Raw genomic sequence first — 20,899 nt, 5'->3', positions numbered from 1 at the left:
TCTTTTATTGAAGTCTGACAAACAGAAAAGTGCACAAATCACAAACATAAACTGACAAGGTGTAAACCTATAAACCAGCATCTGGTTCAAGAAATCAAGAAATGGGACATGTGCCTCTCCTTGTCACTTCCCGTCTCTCCTACTGAGAAGTAAATACTCTTCTGGTTTTTACTAAGTCATTGTATTTTGTGCCTGTCCCACTAGACCAGGAGAAAGCAAACTATGGCTTGCAGGCCGAATGCTGCCTACCACCTGTTTTCCTACTAGTGCAAGCTAATGGTTTTCCATTCTTAAATGGAATTGTGAAGAATAATATCTTGTGGCATGAGAATTGTGAAGAATAATATCTTGTGGCATGAAGAATTGTGAAGAATGATATCTTGTGGCATGTGAAAATTACTTAAACTTCAAAAGAAGTTTTATGGGCACACAGTCATGCTCACTTCTTTCCATATTTTCTGTGGCTCAATGTGCTTTAAGTAGTTGTGTTTCAGTAGTTGTGACTTAAGCGTCCGACTCTTGGTTTCAGCTCAGGTCATGATCTCAGGGTCATGGGATCAAGCCCCGAATGGGGCTCCAAGCTGGGTGTGGAGCTTGCTTGGAATTCTCTTTCTTCCTCTCCCTCTGTCCCTCCCTCCCCCCTCTCAAAAAAAATCTTTGCTGTAAGTTCTGAAAACGTTAGCTATCATCAACATCAATATTATCACCTCCCATATACCTCTGTAAATTAGACCTTAGGTCTCTGTAGAGCCCAGGGAGGGCTTCATTCTCTCCTGTCACCTCTGCCTTCCCCCTCAAGCCACATGCATTCCCAGCCCACATCCTTAGTGCATTGTTCTCGGGCTCCTGTGGTGCTGTCAGGTCTGGTACCGGGGCTGCCCACTCCCCACTCCCCACTCAGGCCCAGATCAATAACAATGAGTCATCGGTATGGATTAGATGCTTTTGATCATTAGCCAGGACTGTGCCATGGAGCTTTTCTGACATTGCATTTTTTCATGTGGAGAATTAGCAGTTTGATTAATCCCATACCCAGACCTGAGGGCCATTTCTGAGCTGCTAATGGATTTCAAAAGAGCGGTAATAATGTATAGCAAAGCAGCGGGCTGCGAAGGCTGCCAACCCTTTGCTGTTCCAAAAGGACTGCTTGGATCCAAAACTCGGCTCTATAGGTCCACCTCCCGGCAGGAAACAGATGGCGCGCTCAGAAGGGCTGACTGAAAAGAGTTTAATGAAGGAACTTTGAACTGAGGCGTGGGCAGGATCTAGGGAATGGGGAAGCACCCTTGGTTACCAACGGTGGCCCCAGGCCCCGAAGAAGCAGAAAGAGGGAGCAGTTTCAGAAGTAGTGAGAGTCCCTCGCTATAGGAAAGGGTGCCCGGCAGAAGCTGCGGTCTTTTGTAGAGGGAGGCAGGCTGGAGAAGAAGAGGGGGGTAGGGCATAGATCTGGGGGGACAGCGGAGCCACACCAGAGATGGGTTGGCGTCTGGGACCAGGCTTAGAGGATGGCGTGGCCTGCTGTCTCACCCCTCTGTCCATCCCATCTGCCGCATTTAGCTGCCCCATCAGCAGCGCTGGCCTGCCCTCCACCCCGTCCAAAGGCTTCACTGGGAAACAAGGCAGTTGTGTGCTCAGAACATGACTCGAGTGGTCTCAGCCAGAGATGATTTCGCCCCCTAGGGGACAGGTAGTTGGCAATGTCTGGAGACATGTTTGATTGTCACAACATGTGTTCCTGGCATCCCTGTGGGCAGAAGCTCCCCGGCTGTTCAACATCCTGGGATGCCCAGGACGGGGCCCAGGGACAAAGAACAATCCGGCCATGTCAGTACTACCCACACAAGAAACCCTGCTTTGAATGAACTGCTCTGGGCTCCTGTCATAGGCCTGGCCTCCTCCTCTGTCCCTCCCTCAGTCTCCAGCTGGGCCCATCCTTGTGCCCTGTCATTCAGCCACTCTTTAGGGTGGCCCCCAGCCCTCGCTCCAGGCTGCCCACTTCTGGTGACTCTCAGTGGTGTCTCTAGCCCGCTGCCTCCCTCCTCTGGTTGGCATCGGTGACGCCCTGGATCTTTGCCTCCCTCCCAGGCGGCAGGCACCTGTTCACAGCCAAGCGCTGCTCGTGACTCCAAGCCCTTGTACCTGCACCCTGTCCTCCTTCCTCTCCGCTCTAAGCCTGTCTGTACTCCAGGCCCTGAGCCCATCGCTCCCTCCAGCCTCAGCTACGCTCCCAGCAATTTCTCTCTTTGCAGTTGATACTTCTTTCAGGGCCGCCTCTTCTAAACATCATGGAACAAAGCAGACTTTTGCTCGAACTAGCCAAGGTCAAGCTCAAAGCTATTTACACTCTTATTTATGCCCTCATTGCCCCTGCAGTGCTCTCCCCACAAAACACATACACTTTGATTTCCCTGACGTTGCAGGTGTTGGGAGCTGCCGAGCCTGTGGCTTGTGGAGGCTTCTCTGGCTGAGACACCCAGGAAGTCTGCCAAAAGTAACCTCCCCCTGTGGTTCCCGGGGAGAGGGCTCCTTAGCAGCCAGAGCCTCAAAGGACGCAGGAAGAAGCAGTGGCCAGCCAATCACGGGCTCTCCTGGCACATGGGAGGCCCTAACTGAGGGACTGACCCTTCTCTCTCCTCAGCTCCCCCTGCACAGGGCCCACCCCCGCCCATCACCTTCCCTTAACCCTACAGAGGCTCAGACACAGCAGGAGAGGAATCCAGCTGTTTAGCCCTGAGATAAGGTCGGCTGAGGTCCAAACTGACCAGAACGCCCAGCCGCTATTACTCCTTTCCCCCGGATATCCCTCAAACCCCAGAAAAGCAAGCAAGGCAGGTTACCCCCCAGAAATCCCAGCTGGAGCACTCCGCCTCACTGGCCCCAGTGCCTCCCCACTCCACCACCACCAGCAACCCAGCCACCGCACTGGGGGAGGGCCCAGGCCCTCCTGGAGTGAGGGCAGGCTAGCAGAAGCAAGAGAGCTAGGGTTGGGCCAGGGAGAGGGTGCAGGGTGACTGTGCGGCCCACCCCTCACTGCAACCCCACCAGTTCGGTGATGGGAGGGGTCTGCACCATGAACTCCTCGTAGCGATTGAGAAACAGCCTGAATCGAGCCAGGTAAGAGTCCTCGTTGTACGGCAGCTGCTTTTCACGGAGGAACCCGGACACCACAGGCTTCACCTGCCAGGAGACAGACAAGAGGAGAGGCCGCTGAGCCAGGACTGGGGGCAGCCCCCTCCTCCTGGGGCTCTTCCTCCTGCCAGCCCAAGCTCCTGTCACCGCAGTGTCCCACGAGGCTCTGGAGGAGCCTAGGGGCAGGGGGAATTCCTGCCTCTCCCCTCCCAGGAGGCAAGGGAAAGGGGGGTGGGGCTTCTCCCCCACCTCCTCCCCACCAGGGTGCCCAACTGTATGACAGTCCTCCTTGGCAGACGGGATAAAAGCTGTAGTTCCCTTTGCCAAGCACGGCCTGCGTGCCCAGCATTTCAGATCCATCTCATTTCACCCTGAAAGCCTGCCAACAAGCACTGCTTACTCTAATCACCCAGGTGAGGAAGCAGAGGCTCCTGGACATTCGGTTAACTTGCCCAGAGTCACAGTGCGAGTAAGGAACCCATAAGTCTGTGATGGGAAACGTACACCGCTGCTGGTGCACAGGGCTGGCCTTCAGGGGACCTCTGACCAGGCCAGCTGGGGGACCCGGGCTGCACTGCCCTCTGCCCTCAGATAGCCCCTTCATCACAAGCCCACCAGCCCAACTGCCACCGACCTTCAGGCACATGTTGTCAGAGAGCCAGGGGAAGAGGTGGTGCTCCACGTGGCAGCTGATGAGGGAGTGGCCGAACGCCCAGTCCAGCACCGGCAGCCGGGGCAGGTTCAGCACGCCCAGGCTCATCATGTGAATCCGCCGGGGCTTCTTGTCCCGGGAAAACATGGGCAGCCCGATGTGCTGCAACAGACACGTGGGTCACACCCTCGGCCAAGGCCAGGCAGCCCTGCCCCCACCCCCACCCCCTGCCCCGGACATCCTCGCCTACCACCTGGGGACCCAGTGGGTCCCTCTGCCTCCCTCACTCCCGCTCTGGCGGGACCTGGGGAAACGAGAGGAGGTGGGGACTCTCCTGTCTGTGCTCTGAGCTCCATCTCACCCATCTCTAGGCCTCTCTCTGCATCTCTACAAGGAGGGGCTTGGCTTGGACACCCCTTTGGACCCCATGGTCCTGAGATGACCGTGACTTTCCTCCGCTCACTCTCATGTGTCTATGCCTTTGTCTCATCCCGGAGACCTTCTCTGCTCTCTCTCTTTTCACTAATCAAAATCCCGCTCAGGATTCAAGATCAAGTTTGTGCAAATTTTGCAATCAACAAGTATGGATAAGCGCCTCCTCTCAGGGATTCGGAAGTGATCTGGAGTGCCCGCTGCAGCAGGACAGGGCGGGGACAGGCGGCCGGGCCGAGGTGAAGTCACCACGGGCAGCGTGGCCAGTACTGGGACGGGGGCGTGAAGGACGCTCTCACCTTCACGCGACTCGTCTTCATGTCCAGGGAGCAGAGACGCGTCCCCATGGAAATGGCCCTGGGTCTGAGCGCTGAGCCCCCAGCCTCCCATGAAGACCTCCCAACTCCGGCTCCTCCAGCCTCGCGGCCTGCATCAGGGCCTCAGTGATGACCCACAGCTCATGTCACTTGGGCCTATCACAGTAAGTGTCCGGAGGGCGGGAGATGAGGTCCTAATCACTTGTGTCTCCACAGGACCTCGTCAAGTGCCCTAGGCAGAGAAGTTTCTTGAATCTTCCATCCCCGATCCACACGTGAATGGTGAATGGCAGCCACCGGTGAAGAGAAGCAAACTCTCTACCTGAAACCCAGACTCTGATAACCCACAGAGAGGTGGGGGCGGGAGGTGGGGGCCGATGCCTCTCTCTCTTTCCCCAGAACCCCGAGTCTAGCCGGCGGTCCCGGTCGGGGAGGCCTCACCTGGAAGATGTTGACGTGAAGGTAAGGGTGGGCCAGCAGTGATCTGGTGACGAGCATGCACAGCAGGGCCGAGCCGGGGCTCCTGAAGCCAGACATGTTCCGAAGCAGCCAGTAGTGAGCGTAGAGGCCCAGGGAAATCAGGCCCAGCGTGCACACAGCGGACCTGAGCTCCACCTTCCTCAGCCGCTCTGCCAGAGGGAGCAAGAAATCAAGTGTGGGGGTGGGGGGGCAGTGACGTTCAGATCCCACAAAGCTGGCTCCCTGTTGGCCCATGGGTGCTAGCTAGTGGGCTAACTAGGGCAATCTGTTCACCCTCACAGCCCCAAAAAGTCCATTTGCCCCTCTTATGAATAAGGAAGTTAAGCAAGTTGACGAAGGCCACTGTGCTAAGAAGTGGTCAGTGCCACCAGGGGCTGGCACCCGGGGCTGGCTGCCCTCCAGCCCCTCCTGCCACCAGATGGTATCGCTCCCGTAATATTACGACCCCTCACATGCAACACAGCACAAGGCATCCAGGAAGTATTTTTGCATCTATGACCTCACGATGCCTTCACACCCCGCCTTCAGGACCAGGTAAGAACCCAAGTCAGAGCGGTCACGTGACCTGCCTATGGCCATCAGTGGCAGAGCCAGACCTGGCCCTGGGTGCAAGGCTCCTTCCGCCCTGCCTGGCTATCTCAGAAAGTGTCTGGTCTTAACTCGGGGCTCCCAGCCCTTGCCCCACGAGCAGGCTCCAGGAAGGCAGGAAGGGAAGTAAGGAACCCGCTCTGGGCAGGGCGCGGCCCTGGTGTACTCACCAACTGCCACCAGCGGGGTTATGACGGGGATCAAGAGAGGAGCAAGGAACATGTACACAAAGCGGTTGAGGCAAGGCAGCCGCCACGTACTCGAGTCCCCCAGGCCCAGCACGTTGGTGTAACCGTGGTGCATCTTGACGTGTCCGTACTTGGCATACTCTGCGCTGAAGGCCGAGCAGACCTGGAGGAGGGCTCAGAGAGGGCACCGGGGTCCTCAGCATGCACGGTCAAGCAGAGTGGACCCCACGAGCCTCAAGAACACCCACCCACCCTGGGATCCTGCGTCTCCAGAGCCTTCCTGCCCTACACCCCCAACTCTCCCCGAGCCAATCGGACCATCAGCGCTCGGGTGTCCACGACAGCAGAGTGGCAGCGTCCACTTGGCGTGGCGATGCTGAGTGTTTGGAGGTGGGAGGCCAGCCCCAGCGGCCACTCTGCCCCTGACTGCCCAGGCAAGCCTGCAAGCCTCGGGGGGCCATCGGCAGGATCAGGCATGACGGAGGTACAGCTCCAACTGCAGTGACGTCATGCCTGATGCTCTTGGAAACATCATGTCGTCACAGGGCTGCTGTGCATTCGAAGCCCCCCAGCAGCAAGGGGAGGGGTGAGGAGCGGTCTATCCGTGAGGGTGGCTCCCAGGGCAAGGTGCCCCGGTGGGGGCTAAGTGTGAACGTCTCCCCAGGAGTGACTTGTCTGGCACACACCCTTGCCCTTGTGGGATTCTTCCAAACTGCCCGGGAGCAGCCAGGGGACAGAGGCTCCAGCTCCGGGACTCCAACAAGGGCCATCATTCTGAGGGCAAAAGAGGTACAAAGTGTTTCTTATGCAGATATATGCAAATTAAAATGCAGATGTCAGCCTCCTCCCATATTTTATCCAGGCCGTAAGATTTGGCTGATGTCATGGAAGAGGCTGCCTGCCTGTTTCCAGAAAAACATAAAGCGTTTCCTAGTCCCAATCGATCGCAGTGAGCCTCACTCCCCGCGTCCTGCACTTTGCAGGGGCGAACCGTACCAGCTTCCAAGCCAAGCGAGTCAGCCGCCTTATCATCCACAGTTGACAGAAGCAGAAACGGACGCAGAGAGAGGCCATATGACCACCCCCGGTCCCTCGGGAAGGTGGCAGAGGGAGGAGTGGAACCCAGAATCCACCCAAGATAAGCCACAAGACCCCCGAGACGAGCCACTGACTACAAGTGAACAGAAACCCGGGCTTCTGGGTCCAGGCAGCAGAGGCAAAGCCAGAAGAAGGCAAATCAGGGACGACATTGTCTCCATGCCCCGTCTGCAGGGACTTTCTCCCTTGGACTGAAATGGCGCCAAAATGTAGCCGGACACTCCCTCTGAAGGACACCGAGGACCACAGCTAGTGACGTGACTGCCACGGTTTTACAAGAGACCCATCCGCCAGACCAGCTCTGCCCGGGCCCCTCAGGAGGCGGAGGCTGGGAAGGTAAGTGTCGACCCCTCAAAGCCTTGCTGTGCAGTCCCCGGGAGCAGGAGGAAGCGCTCTGCTCTCCCTCGAGGTAGCTGGCCCAGGCCTGCTGGTGTCCAGGGCATGCGCCCACGGGGGCCACATGGGGGGGTCCAAGTTACCACCAGAGGCTTCAGCGGTGGGCTCAGGGGCTGCAGCTGGGATCTGGCAGGACATCCTCCGAGGCCAGCCTGCCTCCGTCCAAGGCCCGCAGTGTGTGTTTTGAACCTCAAGGTTCTATCCCGTGTAATCGGAGGAAACAACTATTTTTATTTATTCTTTTAAAGAAATCATATATTTTAAAAAATATTTTATTTACTTATTTGAGAACATGAGCATGAGCTGGGTGGGGGAGGCAGAGGGAAAAGCAGAGTCCACGCTGAGCAGGGGGACTGACACAGGGCTTGGTCCCGGGTTCCAGGACCTGGAGATCGTGACCTGAGCCAACGGCAGATACTTGACAAACTGAACCACGCAGGTGCCCCAAGAAGCAACTGTTTTGAATTGCTCCTTCTGTGCTTTTCTGTTTCAAGGGCCCATGGCACCTGTAGGCTGCGGGGGGGGGGGACAAAGTTGCCTTTCCTTCTGGCACAACAGGCTCCCCCTCTGTGCGCAGAATATTCTGAATGCTATTCAAAATAGCATTGCCACCAACGACCCCACACCTGAGCAGGACTGAGCGTGGTAAGAACTTGGCCCCCAGGAGACACCTGGGTGGCTCAGTCGGTTAAGCGCCCGCCTTCGGCTAGGGGACTTGATTGGGATCAGGTCCCACATCAGGCTCCCTGCTCAGTGGGGAGCCTACTTCTCCCTCTCCCTCTGCCTGCCGCTCTGCCTCCTTGTGCCCTCTCCCTCCCTCTCTCTCTCTTTCTGGCAGATAAATAAATAAAATCGTAAAAAAAAAAAAAAAAAAAAGAACTTGGCCCCCAGGGACCTGGTGGGGTCCTCTGTCAGCCACTCAGCTACGTGGCCAGACCCCAGGATGGAGGTGGAGGCTGGGCGGACGAGTAAGCTACATGGGACTCAACTCACACTTCCAGAGTCTGTGTGTGGTGGGCCTTTTTATGTGAATAAGAACAGATTTGGGGCTATTTCCATAACACTGGAATTCTTACTCCCATCTGGATGTTCATTCCCTAAAGGAAAGGAGGGGGTGGATCTGGGCTGGGAGAGAGGACAGTAGACAGACCGCAGCGTGGCCCCCGTGCACCGACACTGGACACCGAAGGGCACAGGAGAGGCCCAGTGCTGCCTGGGGAACTGCAAAACAGACTGGCCTGCTCTCCAGGGTTAGGCAGAGGTCTTGCCCGAGAGGATTCCATATGGACACCCGGGGAAGGTTGCAGAAGCCACAAGGCTGGTGCTGCTTCTTTCTTTCTTTCTTCCTTCCTTTTTCTTTTCTTTTTTTTTTTAAAGTTATCTCTCAGGGCGCCTGGGTGGCTCAGTGGGTTAAGCCTCTGCCTTCGGCTCCGGTCATGGAGCAGGGAGCCTGCTTCCCCTCCTTCTCTCTCTGCCGGCCTCTCTGCCTACTTGTGATCTATCTCTCTCTGTCAAATAAATAAATAAAATCTTTAAAAAAATAAATAAAGTAATCTCTCTACCCAACCTGAGATCAAGAGGCACACGCTCCACCAACGGGACCAGCCAGGGGCCTCAAGGCTGGTGTTGCTTCTTGAGGTGGCCGTACTCTGTGCCCCTCAGGAAGACTTACGGGCCCCAATCTCTTAGCAGCACTCAGGTGAGGCAAGTGGCCAGAGTGTGGGGGGGGCTCGTAAATCCTCTTGCTAAACATCAGGGACTCCAAGTCTCTCATCAGTGACTTCCTTCATTTACCGGTCTGTGCACCGAAGCCTCCTCAGACCTCTGCCGGTGCCCAAAGATTACGAATAGCTAAGGCAGCAGTTCGAGAAAACCTATTTTCTGGATAGGTAATATGTTTACATAATTCGGAATTCACAAAGCCCACAGTGACAGGTCTCCCTCCTACCTCACCCCCAGGTCCCCATTTTCCTCCCGGAACCAAAGAGAAGCCCTTGATCTCTTATGTGTCCTTGAATATTTTAATTAATTTTTTTAAACAGACAATACTCTGCAGGATTAAAATGCATCCTGATAAAATTATGGTGCAGTCAAAGTTGGGTTATAAATAGGTCATTCTACTGGTTTGGAAGGGAGGGGCAGGACAAGACAGGGGATGGGCTGCCGGCTGCTGGAAAGGGAACAGGACAGGCAGGCGTGAGGGACAGGATCTGGGAAGGGGGAGGGGCGGGAGGAGCAGGAGGGATCAAGGACTATGACCAGGTCGGGTGGGGGGGGCGGGGGGCAGGCAGCTAAGGTGTGGTGCCTGGTGGCATCACCCCAGAGAGGGACACAGGGACGAGGGGGCAACAAGCACGGACCAGATGGGAAAGAAAGGCGCCTGGCTGACCCTGGGCCAGCTGCTCTCAGGGAGGACAGGCCCTGGGCCCCCTTTGGCCCCTCTCTCACTGCTTCCCAGGAGCTGAGGAGCCCTTTCATGTTGGCTTCAGTGGAGGAGGGCCTCTGGGGCTCCCCGCGGCTCAGCAATAGTGTGTCAGGTCATGTACAGGACACTCAGATAAATTCAAATTTCAGAGAAACGTCCAGTTCTTTTCTTGTAGAGGCACATCCCAAATGCACCCCCTGACCTCTACGCATGAGGTGCCCCGCACACACACACACACACACACACACACACACACCAGTCACAACAGCAAAGATGTCTGGAGATACGGCCCCGTGTCCCTGTCATGCTCGCTCTGTGCTCACAGGCTCCCACCACCTGCTCCCGGTCACGTCCCGGGCTGCACCGCGAACCACGAGCTGAGCAGCCTTGGCCAAGCGGCTGATCCTCCCAGACCCGTGTTTCCGCATCTACGAAGTGGAGGTAATAACAGCTTCCACCGTACAGGGAGGCGTGCCCACTACATGCAGTAATTCGTGTGAAGTTCCCAGGAGGCGCCCAGTAGGTGTCCGCTGATAGAATCGGGATTTTTATTACTTCCGTCTCATTCATGTGTATCTGTTTCCCCACCTGACTCAGAGCCCCTGGGGAATGAGAAGCAGGTCTGGGTCACCGTTGTGTCCCCAGCACCCAGTGGAGGGCGTGGCAGGGAGGAGAAGCTCAGTGACGTGGGGAGCACTGATCGGCCACTGGCACTCAGCCTGGACAGACGCCGTCCCACCCCCGATGTCCCTCCTCAAACCGGCATCCTCGCAGCTGGGCAGCCGCTGCCGGGCCTTCCTCTCCCTGAGCCCTTCCCTCAAGGCTGCGGTCCTTCCCCCTCGGGCTGCCATCCACACTCGCCTGGGCCTGCTCCAGGGTCCTTTGCCTCTGAGGGGCCATATGGGAGCCCACTGCGGTCCCCACCACCGGGAGCCAGGCTTTACAGACCCACAAGAGTTGGAATTGCCATGAGAACCCCCTTCCTAGAGACCTGGGGCTCATCCTTGAGGAAGCCACACCAAAGCTGGGGTCAGTGAGGTGGGGGGCTGCTTGAAACTCCATTTGGCAGATCTACACATGATAAAATGGCGGAGACAGACAGACAGACACACACACACACACACACACAGAGTACCAATGTCAATTTCCTGGTTTGGCTATTGAAAGACACTTACACTAGTGTCACTTATATAAATATAAATGTTATATAAAAAGGGGTGCCTGGGTGGCTCAGAGGGTTAAGCATCCAACTCTTGATTTTGGCTCAGGTCACAATGTGACGGTCATGGGATCGAGTCCCCAGTCGGGCTCCATGCTCAGTGTGGAATCTGCTTGTCCCTCTCCCTCTGCTCCTCCCCCCACTTGCTTGACCTCTCTCTAAAATAAACAAACAGGGACGCCTGGGTGGCTCAGTTGGTTAAGCAGCTGCCTTCGGCTCAGGTCATGATCCCAGCGTCCTGGGATCGAGTCCCACGTCAGGCTCCTTGCTCAGCGAGGAGCCTGCTTCTCCCTCTGCCTCTGCTGCCACTCTGCCTGCCTGTGCTCACTCTCTCTCTCTCTGGCAAATAAATAAATAAAATCTTAAAAAAAATAAAAAATAAAACAAACAAAGAAATACATAAAATCTTAAAAAAAAAAAAAGTGGGGGGCGCCTGGGTGACTCAGGTTATGATTCCAGAGTCCTGGGATCGAGCCCCACATTGGCCTCCCTGTTCAGCAGCAGGAAGCCTGCTTCTCCCTCTTCTTCTGCTTGTGCTCTCTCTCTCACTGCCTCCCTCTGCCAACTAAATAAAGAAAATCCTTAAATAAATAAATCTTTTTTTAAAAAGATTATAAATGTAACTAATGGGGGACGCTGGATGAAGGGTGCTCTGGACCTCTCTGTCCTATTCTTGCAAAGTCCTATGAATCTATAATTATTTAGAAACTAAAGTTTGTGGGTTTTTTTTTCACAAAAGTATATTTTGTACTACAATCCAGTTTTGCCCTCCAAATAAATTTTTTAATTAAAAAAATTAAAAATTCATAGCCAGGCATACTCAGACGAACACCCCTCAGGGTTCAGGTGCAGACAGAGGAAAGGTTAGGGAGCCCAGAAGAAAATGGCCACACTGAACTTGAGAACATTCAAGAATCAGGACCAGGCTGGGGTTTCTGAGCTCTGTTTCCACCATGACACGGGACCCCAATGAAGTCCCCTGTGTGATACCCCTTCCCCCAGGGCAGAGCTGGGCTCCCTGTGCTTCCCCTGGACGCTGTGACTCCAGCCCTGCAGCACAAAGGCGACTTTAGAAGGAGGGTTTGAAGTTGAGACACACTAAAGAATTTAGTGACTGGCTTGACCTGTTCCTCCCCACTCAGGAAGCATCTTGATTGCGAGTGAAATACAGGGAAGTTCTTAAAACCTCTGATTTGGGGGCGTCAATCCTTCCCAAGCTGTGGGATTTAAACCAAGGATGGCCCTGCCCCCCTTCACCCTGCCCACCCCCTTCCTGGGGAACGTAGAACAAAGAGGGGCAGGTGCTTCTGCAGGGTAAGCCATGGCCATCAGTGGACGGGGGAGAGGTTCAGAGGCTCACTAGCAAGAGAAATAGAACTTTCTCCTGCAGACCAGAAGTGGGTCTTCGGAGGGAAGTTCACTCCAGTGTGGGCAGCTGTGTATGACTGAGGTTACCTCAACGAAACAGCCACTAGAATGTCACTGCCCTGTCCATCCTGCCTGCCCCTCCCCCCAGATCCAAGCGGTCAGAAAGGGCCTGGCCCTTGTCCCACCCCTGGCTCAAGCCAGCAGACCCTTCGAGAAACCTACTCAAAGCTGGGTGCCCAGGGACACCAGTAACACTCACTGACTCCTGGGGCTCCAGACTAGAGAACTAGATCATTCTGTAGTGATGATGGCTCCTGAGGGTCAAGGTTTGGGCAGAGTGCCGGCAGCCGATGAGAGAAGGACCAAAGAGTGAAGATAACAGGACGTGGCAGAAGTGGGGAGTCAGGGGTCCAGGAGGGTCCCGGGGAGCGAGAACTTGACCTTTGTGCCATGCAGAGAACAGGGGGTGGGCCAGAGCCTCAGCAAACAGTGCCCTCAGCGCCCGCACACACACACAAGCCCACATACTCACACACTCACACACTTGGTCTGTCCAGCTCTGCATAATGCATGAAGCTTTCTGTTCAACACAAACTGCACTAATGCACAGGAAAAACAAAACTGCTAACCCTCTCCTTGCAGCGGACCTCACGCTCCCTCCAGAAAAAAAAAAGCAACCCCAACATTTGGTGAGAATCCAAGAGTCAGGCCCAGGCCCTAAATCCAGATCTCCGTGGTCCCATTTAAGCCTCGCACGGGCTCCACCAGCCAGGGATATCATGATTCCTGTTTATCAGATGAGGAAGCCAACCGTGAATTAAGTAACTTGCCCCCGGTCAGGTGGCCGGTAAGGCTGCGCATGTGGCTTTCCCTGCAGCTGTGCCCTAAAGCCAGCCCCTGCCTGGCTGCCAAGCCCAGCACCCTCCCTGAGAACCCCATTTGCCCCACTAATGCCCGCAGTAGGGGGAGTCCTGCGCCCCACAATGGAAAGTAGACCCTCCCCAGGGGGGTAGCCCGAACCACACAGTGTGGGGCAGAAAAACACATCCTGCTTCAGTCTCCACAGGAGGTAAGAACCAAGCCTCCCCCACCACAAAAGACTCCTAGGCCTCTAGATGGTGACCCTTCATTAGCCGGCTTTCCCTTGCCCCCACATCCCCTGCAGAGTCATCATCAACCAATACTGATGAAATGCCCACTGAGAGCTCAGCTCCATGCCAAGAGCTAAACCTACAAAGAGGTAAAGATGAGGTCACCGCCCTGGGGCTCGTAGGGACAAGAGAGCCTACAGCCACCAAGCTGCCTGGGTCAGACACTGACTACACACCAGCTCTTCTGCTGGGGAGCCTGGGCAGCTGGGGGGAGGGGGGGAGGGCACTCTCCTCCAACAAGCCCAGGCCTCCGGGGCATTCAGCTGCTCTGGGAACTTGGAGGACACAGTCCTCTCTCTGTACCGCCAAATCCCCTGTCGTAACTTAGTCCAAAATCCACAACACCTACTCACCATCGCTGCCGCCAGGGCTCCTGGCACTCAGGACAGCTTTGAAAGGGCCACAGAGAGCTCATTCTACCCATTGTGTCCCCAGCTTCTCCCCTGCCCCTGACTACAAGCTATGGGACATCTGACCCCAGCTCCAGACCTCAGAGACTAGGGAGCATCAACACCCAGGGGTTCCCTGGGAAGGGAAGCCACTTGAAATGGACCCTGAAGACAGGGAACCTGTTGGGCTTCTCTTGCTGTTGGCAGTTAGAAACGTGTGCCTGTGGAAGAGGAGGGGAGGGGAGAAATGGGGAATGGAGAACCCTAGGTAGGAAATGTATAACTTTATGAAATGTCATCTGTGGGTCTGCACGTGCACGTAGAGGCCTTAATAAAGTTATATAAAGTCTGGGGAGCCTGGGTGTCTCCGTCTAGGAAGCGTTTGCTTTCAGCTCAGGTCATGATCTCACCCGGGGTCTTGGGATCAAGCCCCACATCGGGTTCCCTGCTCTGCAGGGAGTCTGCTTCTCCCTCTGCCTCTGCTGCTCCCCCTGCTTGTGCTCGCTCTTTCTCTATCTCTCTGACAAACAAATAAATCAAATCTTTTTAAAAATTGTGTCAAGTTACTATTTGAATTCGTTGGTCACAGTAAGCCACGGCAGGAAAGGACTGCTTCTGGTGCCCGCTCTCATGTTTGCTCCTAAGGGACCTGGGCGGCCAGGTGAGGATGTACTTGGAAGGGGCGGGGAGGGGGCAAATTGCACAAAGGAATCAGAAAGTCCTGACTCCAGTCCAGAGAAAAGGACAAGCTGGCCAGAAGCCTCTGGCTATGTCCAGAGGGGAAAAAGGTGAAGCAGAAAGTGGAGGGTACAGTTCAGGGGAAGCAAAGGTCAGGAGAACAGGGGGCTCCTCAGGCTGGCTCTGCATTGCCAGGCGTCAGAGGGGTGCACGGTCAGAGCTGGGACACCGTCAGGCCCCTGTTACGCCTCCCTCTCTGTCAGGGGTTCACAATTTACTCCCTGACTGTGAAACCAGGAAACCTCAAAGGTTGTAGCCGGGTCCACTGGGTCCTGTGCCACAGAGAGGCAAGGAGATGCCCCCTGGAGAAACTGGGGTGCTTAGGCCAGGTCCCCTGCCATGGGGGATGCACCCGTTCCTTATGCAGCTCTCCACCCCCCAGCGTGGACGCCCTCTGCCCTCTCAGCTAGGCTCACCTCCACAAAGAACAGCTCCCAGATCTTGCTCCAGCCTTTGGACTCTGTGAGCGCCCCGTGCGTGGCCAGGTGGCTGCCCTTGACAGTGAGTGTGTAGTGGCTCATCCCCAGGATAGTAATGCCCAGCCCCAGGGCCAGGACATTCTCAGAGCGCAGGCATAAGAACCCTGTATGGAGGAAGGAGAACGGGGATGGGGGCATGGGGGTAGGCAGGGTTTTCCTCCAGCTCTTGGAGATCTGGGACCAAATACCCTGGCCCCCCACCCCTACAGCCCAGGCCAAAGTGGGCCAGGGACTTGGGGGCTGCCACAGGCAGAGTGAGCCAGGTCCCAACCAGGAAAGTTCCAGGGGAAACCCCATCCCCGGTGTCCCCATGGAACATCCTCCCCTCCCCCAGTCCCTCTCATCCCTCTCAACTCCTCCTCCCCCCAACCCAACCGCCCTTCAGGCCCTCGGGCCTCCTCCCCTTTTCCAGTGCCCCCTTCCTCTGAGGACTAGGGCAGGACACTGCCACCAGACTTTCGGATTTGGGGTGAACCCCTCCTTCCTGGGGTCCCCGGCACGCACCATCTCCTCCATGCCCCAATCCCCAGCCTCTCCACCACCCTACCCCGCACCCCGCTCCGCGGCCGCAGCCCGGCCCGCTGTCACCCTGTCCCGTGTTCCTCACCGGCCGGCAAGGCAAGAAGGCTGAGCGCGAGGATGGCGCAGTCCACGCCGTGGCGCTCCCACCACGAGCTCGCCCTCTCCACGTCCCGGACCAGCGCCTCCAGCTCACCCAGCAGCGCCTCGCCCCCGCCGTTCCCCAGGGGGGCGTCCCGAGCCGCCTCCATGGGCTCCGCGCGCCCGGCGGCCACCAGGGCGACCCGGGAGGACTCGGGCACCGTCTGCTGCGCCCCGCGAGGCGCACGGCGCGAGCAAGGGCGGGCCGGGGCGGAGTCACGCGCCAGCCGGAGACACCCGCCCTCGGTGTCACGGTGCGTGCTGCGCACCCGAGCGCCTCCTGCGGCGCGCGGCGGCCACCCGGCCCGATCCCGGGTCGCCTTCCCCGCTGGAGAGACCAGAAACGCCGCAGGAGGAGCGCTCTGGCGAGTAGCGAGAAGCAGCCGGGGCTGGAGGCAATGCGGCGACCCCCGCGGAGGAGGGGGGCGCGGAGACCCCCATGGAAAGCCCCCCCAGGGCCTTCTCTGACCGCCTGACTTCAGACACCTTCCTCGCATTCTCCCGTCCCCGTACCTGCACCCGCTCGGGTCCGCTGTAGCATTTTTATCCCCCAGCCGTGTATTTTCTTAGCAGCGCTTAGCAGATTTCCACATGTGACCCGGGCCTGTCTCCACCAGCCGGCTGCTGTCTGCCGACCCTTACCTTGGCCGCTCTCGCTCGGGCTGCGTCTTTAGTAACTAGAGCGGTTCTCGGCACAGAAACGTTCTTGAATTTGTGGGGCAGAAAGTTCAAGGACTCACTTTTTCCAGACAGATGGGGTGTGGGGTCCCTCTGGTCCTCGACTTTAGGAAAGGTGACCCCTGGAGAATTGGCTTTCCGGTCTAGCGGAGTGAGACACTCTAAAAGGAATAACCACAGAGGAAGGCATAACTCTAGAGAAAAGACACTCAGAGGTCATCATCATTCCAGGTGGATCCCTCTGCAATTCCACGAGCTCAGGCGCGCTCAGGGTCATGCAAACAGCACCCACCCCCCTGCCTTGGGAGCAGCACTTGTCGTAGCCCCTTCACATCCTGGCAGCCCCACCCAGAGGTGCTGGAGGTCCTCTGGGCACAAGCCTCTGTGCTCTGAAGACTCCCTTCCCAGCATCTGGGGCTCTGTTCGCCTTTCTCTTTTTGGGTTTACATTCCCCCTGGTTTCATAATGGGTCCCTTTCAAAATGAGGTCTGGCATGGCAAGGGCAGCAGCATTTCAGAGGAGATCTTTGGGAAGGAGAAAGAAAAGCAGGAGGAGGAGAGAGGTGGAGGAGAGCCCTGGGAGGAGGGTGGGGACCCTAATGACTGACTCCTGCTGTCTACGGTGACATCTCCCTTCACCAATTCCTATGAGCTTCTCCCTCCGATACTGCGTAAAAGGGTATGATTTCTTAACCAGGTCAGTGTTCCAAGGGCCTAGCATCTAACAGACCAATTCTCACCACACGTAGGTGCGCACACACAGACACACACGTGTGTGTTTCACCATTGGCCTCCACGTCCTTATTAAGTTTTATGTTTTCCCACAACTCCGCAAGGATGACATCATCCACGTCTAATCCATGGAGGCCCCGAGAGATGAACTGCTCTGCCCAGTATCCACCCCAAAGTCGCTAAATGGCAGAACTAGAACTCAAATCCAGGGTGTCTCCTCCAAATTCAATTATCTTTTGTTTATATCAGATTTTTTTAAGATTTATATATTGTTTATTTAAGACAGAGGGAGAGTGAGAGAGGGCACATGCATGAGTAGGGGAGCAGGGGAGGAGGGGCAGGGCAGAGGAAGAGGGAGAAGCAGGCTCTCCACTGAGCAGAGAGCCCGACATGGGGCTTGATCCCAGGATCCTGGGATCATGACATGAGCTGAGGTCAGATGCTTAACTGACTGAGCCACCCAGGAGTCCCTTTATATCAGATTCTTAAGACAGAGAAGGAGGAGGTATTTTTCCCCCACCTTACCCTACCTCCAAGTCCCTCCCTCCCAGATATTAGAATTTTCAGGAATAAGACATGTACAGTTTTCAAAAGCTTATTTGACATTAATGTGCAGTATGATCATACTATTTTGTAAAGATGGAATTCTATGACTTTTATCATACAAACTAGGAAACTTCCTACCAAGGTAGGAAGAAAGTACCAAGAAGCCCCCCGCTTCCTTCTGGCCATCAAAGTGATGCTGAGTGTCAAACAGGAACAGAGGCAAACATGTGTTAGAAGAGCTCCAGGAGCCAGGAATCCCCATAGGTAGGGCTGGCTGGCGGCCTCCCAGGAGAGAGGCAGACTTCATTTGGAACAGACTCGCACCTGCCTGAGAAGGAAGAGCGCAAAGCATTCTGGGTCTTCAAGACATAGAGAGGGTTGGGAGAGTGTTAGGGAAGGCAGGAGAGAAAGGCTGGGACCAGGTGCTGGAGGCACAGAGAATGGCAGACTGAGAGATGGGGGCTTGTTCCTACAGGACTGGGGAGCCATAGCAGCCTTTAGAGCAAGGGAGTGACTTGTGTAGTGTGTTTGGGAAGGGTCACTGGGCACAGTGGAGTAGCCCACTGAAGTGCAAGAGACTAATTTGGAGACCGTTTCTGTACCCTGAAATAAGAGGGTACTGAGAATGTAGATGGCAGGGGAGGGATGCTGTAGGAAGGGAGAGAGGGAAATCAAAATCAGGAAGACTGAGGGGACCTGGGTGGTTCAGTCCATGAAGCCTCTACCTTCAGCTTAGGTCATGATCTCAGGGTGCTGGGATGGAGACCCACATCGCGCTCTCTGCTCAGCGAGGAGCCTGCTTCTCCCTCTCCCTCTGCCACTCCCCCTGCATGTGCTCTCTCACACTCTCTCTCCATCAAATAAATAAAATCTTTTTTAAAAACCCCACAAAATCAGGAGGACTGAAATAGTTCGCCAAGGGAAATGTACAAATGGCTAATGAGCATGAGAAGAGATGTTCGACACCATTAGTCTTTAGGGAAATGCAGATTAAAACTCCCAATGAGGTAACCCTTCAGACTTACTGTATGGCCACTACATGTGGGCAAGGAGATGCGGAGCAACTGACCTCTCATTCGTGGTTGATGAGAGGTCAAGGTGGTACAACCCTTTGGATAATAATTTGGCAGTTTCCTGTAAGGTTGAATACACACTTGCACTATGGCCCAACAATGCAGCTCCCAGCTACTAAACCAACAGAAATAAAAACAGGTATCCGCATAAAAACATGTATCTCGATGATCCTAGCCGCGTTTGTTCATTCTAGCCGAACTGGAAACAGCTGGAACCTCCATCCGCAGGAGGGTTAACAAATGGATCCATTGAAACAACACACTGGATACAAAGGAGCACCTGAAACAGGCAAACCAGGAAAACGAAAGTGTGGCTGGACTGACGCGAATCCCACAGACCGAATGCCATGGGGGGGAAGCCAGACAACACAGTACTGACTGTGCGATCCCCTTTCTAGGAAGTTCAAGAACAGTAGGACTAATACATGGCGATAGAAGTTAAATCAGCAGTTGCCCAGGGAGGGGTGGGTGGGGAACGGTGTGGGGAACAGTAATTGCAAAGGGACGTGAGGAAACTTTCGGAGAGGATAGAAATGTTCTGTATCTTGAACGTGGTCGTGTTCACGTGGGTGCATATGTTGCTCTAAAGTCATCCACCTGGACCCTCAAAATGAGTGTGTTTTATTAGAGTTCACTATACTTCAGTAGAGTTGACAAAAGCAAAAACGGCTCAGGTCATGATCTCAGGGTCCTGGCATCGAGCCCCGCATCAGGCTCTCTGCTCAGCGGGGAGCCTGCTCCCCCCTCCCCGCCTGCCTCCCAGCCTACTTATGATCTCTGTCTGTCAAATAAATAAATAAAATATTTTTTTAAAAATGACACCTTAAAAAAAAAAAAAGCAAAAACAAAACAGGAAGGCAGATTCTCTTTTTAAATGGAAAGAGCGCTATTAGAGCTCTCAACACAGGCATGTCCTAAGTATACCCTCAGCAGAAATGCAAAGAAACATGCAGGAACATTCAGAGCCACAGAACTCCAAATAGGCAAGCCCCTGGGACAAGTCAAATATCCCCAACCAGTACGGTGGTAAATAAAATGTGGACTGTATGCAAGCCGGGGTGTAACACACAGTCCAGACCGAACGCTGAACTGAGCCAAACACAGCAGAACACAGACTCCACTGGATTTCATTCATATAAAATTCACAACCAGGCTTAGGATGGCTCTTGACCCCACAAGGGGTCCTATAACGGTTTCTGGGGGCTGGCAAATGTTTTGTTTCTTGACCTGGGTGGTAACTAACACCCAGATCATGATGTAAAGATTGCGCATGATTTGTAAAGATTCGTGATGCTATACTGCTGTTTTCTATACGTAGATTTCATTTTAATTTAAACATTTGCTTTGGTGGGGCACCTGGGTGGCTCAGTGGGTTAAGCCTTTGGCTCAGGTCATGATCTCAGAGTCCTGGGATCGAGCCCCGCACCAGGCTCTCTGCTCAGCAAGGAGGCTGCTTCTCCCTCTCTCTGCCTGTTGTTCTGCCTGCTTGTGATCTCTCTCTCTCTCTCTCTCTGTCAAATAATTGAATAAAATCTTAAAAAATAGCTGGCACCTGGGTAGCTCAGTGGATTAAAGCCTCTGTCTTCAGCTCAGGTCATGATCCCAGGGTTCTGGGATCAAGCCCCACATCGGGCTCTCTGCTCAACAGGGAGCCTGCTTCCCCCAACCGTCTCTCTCTGCATGCCACTCTGCCTACTTGTGATCTCTATCAAATAAATAAAATTTTTAAAAAATTAAAATCTTAAAAAATAAAATAAAATAATCCTTTAAAAAAAAAAAAGTTTGCTTTGGGGGGCCTGGGTGGCTCAGTCAGTTAAGTGGCTACCTTCAGCTCAAGTCATGATCCCAGAGTCCTGGGATTAAGTCCCGCATTGAGCTCCTAGTCCAGCAAGGAGCCTGCTTCTCTCTCCTTGCCTCTGCCTGCCACTCTGCCTGCTTGTGCTCTCTCTCTCTCACAAATAAATAAAATCTTAAAAAAAAAAAAAAACTTAAAATAAAACATTTGCTTTATTTTTCTAATTGGTAAGAGTTTTGCTTGCTTACTTGCTTGTTGGTTTGTTTAAGAAGTAAAAATTGGAAGGTAGATGTCACCCAGAAACCCAGCAAAAGTTAAGTGTGGGAGGGGTGCCTGGGTGACTCAGTGGGTTAAGCCTCTGCCTTCA

At 54.7% G+C, this 20,899-nt stretch overlaps 1 protein-coding gene across 2 annotated transcripts; it reads right to left on the bottom strand.

The window, feature by feature from the left end:
- Window positions 1–1,214: 1,214 nt before the first annotated feature.
- FADS6 (fatty acid desaturase 6) lies at window positions 1,215–16,257 on the bottom strand. Of its 2 annotated transcripts, none has more exons than XM_044247476.1 (6): window positions 16,223–16,257; window positions 14,987–15,153; window positions 5,769–5,949; window positions 4,972–5,159; window positions 3,764–3,943; window positions 1,215–3,177 (listed from the first exon to the last, which is right to left on the bottom strand). In XM_044247476.1, exons 1-6 carry the CDS (start codon window positions 16,248–16,250, stop codon window positions 3,028–3,030), a joined length of 894 nt encoding a protein of 297 aa, XP_044103411.1. In that variant the 5' UTR covers window positions 16,251–16,257; the 3' UTR covers window positions 1,215–3,027. The 2 variants fall into 2 exon arrangements, with proteins under 2 accessions (XP_044103411.1, XP_044103410.1); XM_044247475.1 differs by lacking the exon at window positions 16,223–16,257 and adding an exon at window positions 15,657–15,825.
- Between the last annotated feature and the right edge of the window lie 4,642 nt (window positions 16,258–20,899).

The sequence above is a fragment of the Neovison vison genome, chromosome 5, assembly GCF_020171115.1.
Source record: "Neovison vison isolate M4711 chromosome 5, ASM_NN_V1, whole genome shotgun sequence".
Taxonomy (NCBI): domain Eukaryota; kingdom Metazoa; phylum Chordata; class Mammalia; order Carnivora; family Mustelidae; genus Neogale; species Neogale vison.
Note: the sequence above shows the minus strand (reverse complement) of the source record. Positions and strands in the feature narration are given on the sequence as shown.

Bases quoted from the DNA above. Each gene is read 5' to 3' on its own strand.
- FADS6 (XM_044247475.1), bottom strand. From the start codon at position 15,819: ATGGAGGCGGCTCGGGACGCCCCCCTGGGGAACGGCGGGGGCGAGGCG. The intron at 15,154-15,656 runs GTGAGGAACACG...TCCTCCATACAG, and splicing joins CCTTCTTGCCTTGCCGGCCG to GGTTCTTATGCCTGCGCTCT. The intron at 5,160-5,768 runs GTGAGTACACCA...TCCCTCTGGCAG, and splicing joins AACCCCGCTGGTGGCAGTTG to AGCGGCTGAGGAAGGTGGAG.